This window comes from Kogia breviceps, chromosome 5 (assembly GCF_026419965.1).
Source record: "Kogia breviceps isolate mKogBre1 chromosome 5, mKogBre1 haplotype 1, whole genome shotgun sequence".
In the NCBI taxonomy this organism is placed as follows: Eukaryota; Metazoa; Chordata; class Mammalia; order Artiodactyla; family Physeteridae; genus Kogia; species Kogia breviceps.
In genome coordinates this window covers 82,572,287-82,579,374 of record NC_081314.1, presented here as the reverse complement: position 1 = coordinate 82,579,374, position 7,088 = coordinate 82,572,287, and the positions used below count along the sequence as shown (strand labels likewise).

General features: G+C 41.1%; 1 protein-coding gene across 2 annotated transcripts in view; it reads left to right on the top strand.

Annotated features, from left to right (window-relative positions):
- Window positions 1-671: 671 nt before the first annotated feature.
- The window catches only part of FAM162A (family with sequence similarity 162 member A), a 43,628-nt gene continuing 37,211 nt past the window's right edge, over window positions 672-7,088 (top strand). Inside the window, exon 1 of one of the 2 annotated variants that reach the window (XM_059064420.2) lies at window positions 672-878. In XM_059064420.2, coding sequence (XP_058920403.2) covers window positions 689-878 — 190 coding nt within the window. In that variant the 5' untranslated portion in view covers window positions 672-688. The remainder of the gene's footprint in view (window positions 879-7,088) is intronic. The other variant, XM_067034461.1, reaches the window with a different exon arrangement.

The window sequence follows — 7,088 nt, the reverse complement described above, 5'->3', positions numbered from 1 at the left end:
CAATCCCATTTACTTAACAAAAAGGGAAACAGTTTCCTGGTCGCACCAACAAGGTGGTTCGAGGAAGAACTCTCAAGTAGAAGTGAGGTTTTTCTTAACCCTCTCGTCCCGACCTTTGAGCAGAGGGGCTTTTGTTCTTCAAGAATTTGCGCCCACCAAGAAATGTCAAGAAAAGACATTGATGGCAGTGGGGATTAAGGGTTGAATAAGGTGTTTAGGTGTGGAAATAATAAAATGTTTAGTTTTATAAAAATAGGCAAATAGAAAACAACATAGGAAGCATACATGTGAATTTCTCAGATAGCCTGAGAGATGAAGGCCACTGGTCACTAAGAACCCAATTACGCAGTTTTGAAAAAGGCATGTACACATTCATTGAAAATACTGAAAAAAAGTGTACTGAATCACTGGTTTATCTAGGCAGTGTGATTTCGGGGTCTACAGGTCACAAAAGTCCTACGGTAAGCACATTACTTTTCTTCTATTTTAAACGGATAATTTCTTAGGTGCAGAGAAGGACATTGCAAAGGCCCTCGAAACCAAGACTCCAAGAGAGCACTTTTAGGGCCGCTTCCAAGACGCCGCGCCAACAGAGGTGGGGCTGGGCAGGGCACGCTGCACGCACAGTCTGAGCGCCAAGCACGACCTACACGCTCCAAGCTTCTAGCAGGCCCCGCCCATCGCCCGGATGTCACGCCTGACGCGTTCGCTCTGCCTTCACCTCCCACAAGCCCCGCCCCAGAGTCCTGCTCGGGTCCGTCCGTTCGCGGCGGTAGGCGACCTTGAGCTTACCAGCGCCACCGCCGGCTTTGGGGCACTGTGTTGGTCGGCGGAGTTGGCGGCCATGGGGAGCCTCCGCGGCCTGCGCCTGGCGGCTGGTGAGACGCGGGCCGGGCAGGGGGTGGGCGGGAAGCCAGCTCGGCTGCTGTGGGTGGAGGAAGCCTGCAGCCTCCTCAGGCATGGTAGTTGCTCTGTTCCATTACGCTTTCCCCTCAGGTAGTTCGGAATCCAGCCGCAGGGTAGTAATAGGGGGAGAGAGCAAGGGATGAGCGAGCAACTGGTGAGCAAGACACTGCGGGCTAGCCGAGAGTGACCCTCGCACCTGGCTCTGCATCCACCCAGCTGCCACCAACTTAACGAGCCCTTTTGCTCCCGGATCACTTTTCCGACCCCCAGCCCCTGTGAGCTCAGTTTTAATGCACTTCCCATCCCTAAAACTACCCCATTGCCTGATTCATTCAGCTTTCCACGAGTCTTGAGCCTCCCCCTCCCCGCCACTCCCACCCCCACAATCTTTAGAGTTCCTCTCTCAGAGAAAACTTCGAGCCTAGGGTTTCCTACCAATTTGATATCTGATTAGGCAAGGGATGTATGGTCTCCCAGAATAACAGTAATTGCTTTCCTAAAATGGGGGCGGGGGTACATTTCTTTTAAATAATTCTACAATAAAGTGCTTTGAATTTATTGGAGGAAGGTGTTATGTAAATACAGGATCTGTGGTTTGTTTCCCTTGTAGACATTTGTGTAATGACTATTTGGAGTCAGAGTTTAATTTGCCTTCTTGGGGAACCAGTAGAGCCTTTGCTTAGTAGGGGCTGAGAAATCAGAGTGTTTGCCTCTTGGCTGTTTTCTAGGCACCAGGGCAAATCACACTTCTGGTTACCTTTATGAACTTTGATAAGGTGTAATGATTGATTCCTTAGTACCAAAACGTTGTTTAATTCAGATTTTACAAGAAGAATCGCCCTAAACTTGACTGTTGAGATAATGCAAATGTACATTGTAAATGTAAATGAAATAATGTAAAAAAAAAGTTATCCTTGACATTTCTTATTTTGCATTTCAGTGGACAATGGACTGGAAAACATGTCTCATGCTGAATATTATTTACTTCCTTTAAAACAAATACCCTTTCTGCTAAAAGAGATTGATTTCATTGATTTGTTCAGTTTAGATGAACTAATTCCCCTAAAATCTTTTGTACACATCCTGTTAACCTTTTCAGCAAGGTAAGTGAAAGGATCATTGCTCTGTAAAAAAAAAAAAAACCCTGTAAAAGGGACTTTGACTACAGAACCAAGACTGAGAGTTTGTAAGTAGTTCATCTTCTTGCCTTGAGAATATATTTATGCACTATAAGGTTTCCAAAGCCTCTCTCCAAACTTTCGACGTTTAAGAACTTTACCATTGGGCAGTCAGTCAAAACAAAATTCCTTGAGCAATTTAAGAACAATTTATTTTACTCCAGATAGATCCACTAAGGATGTTATATGAGCAACTCTTCCCAAAGGATCTCTGAATGTCTGATGTTTTGTGAGCAACTTCGAGCAATTTGCTCCTTCACCCACTTTTGCCCATTTTATTTCTAAATACTTTGTCCTACCTTGTTTTACTTGATTGATTTCTCATAGTAGCCCTCTTAGTCCCCTCTCCATTTTACAGATGAAAATCATGGGTCCAAGGGTTAGATGACTTGTCCCAGGTTGATCTGCCATAAAATGTTAGAGTCAGGAAATGAGTCAGTGCCCTCTAATTCTGGAACTTGTGCTCTTTGCTTTGTTCAGACTGCTTGTTCAGATATATGTGTACATGTATTTGTCATAGCTAATAGGATCTCTTTGGTGTGAAATGGAAGAGTCATGAAATGCAGATTTACTTGTGAAATTGAAGCAGTCATTCATATGCAAATAGTTTTCAAGTAAGAGAGATTTAACTGGCAGCTTTACTAAAGGAATGGTAGATCAGATAGAAACATAATCTAGGCATACCTCATTTATCCAGAATATTATTTGGAGGAAGATACTTTAGGTGAATGAAATTTCAAATTTCAAAAAGCCAAGGCTTAATCCTTTAAATGATGGACCCTTATTGTGTGTGTGTGTGTGTGTGTGTGTGTTACGCACGCCTCTCACTGTTGTGGCCTCTCCCGTTGCAGAGCACAGGCTCCAGACGCGCAGGCTCAACGGCCCATGGCTCACGAGCCTAGCCACTCCGTGGCATGTCCGGGATCTCCCCAGACCGGGGCCCGAACCCGTGTCCCCTGCATCGGCAGGCGGCTTCTCAACCACTGTGCGACCAGGGAAGCCCAGACCCTTATTTTTAATTGTTTCTGTTGGAAATCTTTACTATGCTCCCTTAACAAACAGAATGTAGGCTTTTACGATCTTGAATTTGTTTACTGTTTTGTAGATATAGCTGTAGAAATAGGTCAGGGTTAACTTTTGGTTCTTGGACCGCTTCACAGATGAGAGGTCCTGTGAACCTCTGAAATTGCATTCACATTTTTATGATTATATGCCTGTTTGGGGAAGAGAGGATCCATAGCTTGCATCCATTACTCAGAGCAATCTGTGCTAAGCTAAAAAGCACTTTTATGATGATTTGGAACTAAATGGCTATTGACCCACACTACTGTGGGTTCCATGAGGGTAAAGATGGGGTCTGTTTTGTTTTTACTAAATCTTCAGCACTTACCAGTGTCCAGCTCATAATAGATAGGCAATAGATACTTTTTGGAATAATTGTTTTAATATTTTATTATTTTTAATAAAATAATTGTTTTTTTTAATAATTATTACTTTCTATATAATAATTATTAGATCAAAGAAATGGAATGGTCTTATAAGAATGTTTCTTCACACCTTCAGAAAGGATTTACTGCCCTAAACTCCTTTGACTTAACAGCAGATTTTAAAATGAATTTATTATTGTTATTTTATCAATGCAGTGGGCCATGGGCAGCCTCCTTGTCAGTTTTACCCACATCCTAGAGCATTAGAATCAATGGATAACGTAGACATCTTGTAGTCATGTAGTACCCTAAGTTTACAGAAACTTAAGGCCCAAGAAGGAAATTGACTTGCTAAGGGTCACACAATTACAAAGCTGGGAATATCTCCTGGTTCCCATGCTGATTTTATTTCTGCTACATTCTGCTCCTTCATTGTACTTTTTGTTTGTTCTTACTAATCAGCCCTAAATGAGTACATGCCCATTTTTACCATTTTATGCCTCCAGTCTTTGGCTTTGCTCATCACTCCCTCCAGGTCTTGCCAGCAGGTTTTTACTGAGCAAACACTGTGTGCCCTGTTCACTATGAAACCTCTGGAATGAGTGGACTGCCACTCTTCCTAGGGCTAAAGTTTATTGCAATGAATAACAGACCTATATAATATACCTGGAGAGCTTATACAAGACAGTATATATTAAGTTCTAGATTGCAGAACAGATTTTAATTACTGCTCTGGTGTCCTGAAGCTGGTTCCTCCTGGCTTTGTGCATATCTCTTTCCAGTTTCACAGGTAGTCATGTTACATTGGTAGCTTGAGATCTGCCATGGTGAGGGTTATTGACAAACACTACAAATCAGGGCTTTTCCCCACCAACCCCCTCCCAAGAGCCAGCATACCACTGGCCTTAATAATTCAGAAATTGAGGGTTCTTTTTCCTAAACCATGTAGCCTCTGAGAGCATAATCTGCTTAAATATTTTTACCACTTCATCCTCATTTTCTTAGTGTTGACTCAAGTTGCAACCCCCATTTTTTTAAATGAAAGTACATAGAACAGAAAATTTTACAATTCATCCGAAATGGTAAGAGTAAATATTGTTTTAGTCATATAGATGTACACACACATAGGTATACATATATATAAATGTATGTGTCAGTATTGGTATACTTGGTCATTAAATAAAATGCATTTTTCCCTTTGGAAAAAAAATTCAGAGAAAGGAAAAGTAGTGTAGGTTGGGATTATCTACTGAAGGTTCCATTGAAACAGAAGGGTTGGGAGAGTGACACGAGCAAAGGTGGGGGCAGTAATGAGTCTGCAGAGGGTGTGGGGGGAGAAAGGGCAGTAGGGAGAGAGGATTTCCTTGGATTTCAGGAGGTACTAATAGGAGATGCGGTTTGGCCTTTGAGGGTTTGAACCAGATGAATTTGGACAAAAAGGAAACCTTCAAGAAGTCATTAAAAAATATTTTTGGAAAATTAACATGGTCGCTGCATACAGCATGAATACCTGCTACCTATGAAAATATTACAGTAATCCATAGGTGAAGTGATGATGGGAATGACAAAAAGAGAATGTATCTAAGAAGTATTTTGAAGAAACTATTAGTATGACTTTCAGAGTAATTTAAGGAAGACGTAAAGACTGAAGTTTTTGAGCATGGAGGACTGAAGGAGTGCTACTCCATTGTCAGAAATAAGAAAGTTGGGAAGGCTCACTGGTTTGGCAGAGAGGATGGTGCACTATTGAGTGGGAGGTGGCACTGAGTATAGGTGAGGATGGAACTCAGTCACAGATCTGAGAACAAAGGAGGGGTAAAGTTAGGGAAATATATGGGAGCCATCAGGGTAGAGCTGATTATTAAAACAGAATGGAGGAGTCCTCCCTGAGAGCAGTGCGGGACAGAGGCAAAAACTGAACCTTGGAGGCCTGACATAGTGTAAGCAATAGGAAGTGGCAGATGATATTAAAGAAGGGAGATCACAGAGTTCGGAGATGAAGGGAGAAAACGTGGTGGTGTAATGTAAGGGAGGACTGAGTCCATGTAGAAGGATGAGATCATTAGAGTCAAATGGCCACAAAGATGGGAACAGGAGAGTCAGATGAGCTAATGAAAAGATTCTAAAAGACATTCATATGACTAGAAAGAGATCACTAATTTACAGCAATTTTAGTAAAATGAGTGGCGGAAGAAACATTGTAGTTAACGTGTGGGTGATGGGGTCAAGGTAGTAAATACTTGCCACTTATTCAGTCACTTGCACTATGAAAGGAAGGAGGCAGTATTTTATTTATAGGGTCTGTTGAGAACAAGTGAATGTTTTGTTTGAGATAGTGGACCCTCAGTACCACTGTGGTGTAATAAGTCAGGAATTCGCATCAACTACCCGTAGATGTATAAATTGATTCAGCCTTTCTGGAAAGCAGTTTGTTATATATTTTAAGAATCTTGGGGCTTCCCTGGTGGCGCAGTGGTTGAGAGTCCGCCTGCCGATGCAGGGGACATGGGTTCGTGCCCCGGTTCGGGAAGATCCCACATTCCGCGGAGCGGCTGGGCCCGTGAGCCATGGCCGCTGAGCCTTCGCGTCCAGAGCCTGTGCTCCACAATGGGAGAGGCCACAGCAGTGAGAGGCCCGCGTGCCGGAAAAAAAAAAAAAAAATCTTAAGGTTGGACCTAGAGATTATCATACTAAGTGAAGTAAGTCAGAGAGAAAAAGGCAAATATCATATGATATCACTCATAGGTGGAAACTAATTTGTAAAAGATACAAATGAACTTATTTTCAAAACAGAAGCAGACTTATAGATATTGACAGCAAACCTATGATTACCAAAGGGAAATATGGTGGGGAGGGATAAATCAGGAGCTTGGGATGAACACACATTACTATATATAAGATAGATAACCAGCAAGGACCTACTGTATAGCACAGAGAACTCTACCCAATATTCTGTGATAACCTATATGAGAAAATAATCTGAAAAAGAATATATATGTATATGTATAACTGAATCATTTTGCTGTACACCTGAAACTAACATAACATTGTAAATCAACTATACTCCAATAAAATTAAAATATTAAAGAAGAAAAATGAATCTTAAAAGGGTTCATGTCCTTTAACTATCATATCCTTTAGCCCTCCACTACCTGGATTCTATATAAGAAAATAACCAGAAATGCCATTAAAGATTTATGTAGAAAACTATTCATTGAAATATTATTTGTAATAGTGGAAAGTGGGAAATAAATCCAGCCATAGGGAATGATTAAATTCAGGTTATATCCATTTGATGTTATACAGATATCAAAAGTATTTTAAAATTAATCTTGGAAAAGTGTGACATAAGCAAGATATGGAATTATCTGATTTTGGAAAATGTATATGTTGTGTGTAGGAGAAAGTCCGGGAAGAAATACACCAAGTTGTTATTCCCAGATGATGTGATTATGGATGCTTTTGTTTTTCTTCATATGTTTTTTTAGTTTCCCAAATTTTCTGTTATGAGCAAGTGTTACTTTTATAAGTTAAAAGGTTTTTCAGTTGTTTTAAGAGTGAAGAGGCAATGTTTGGC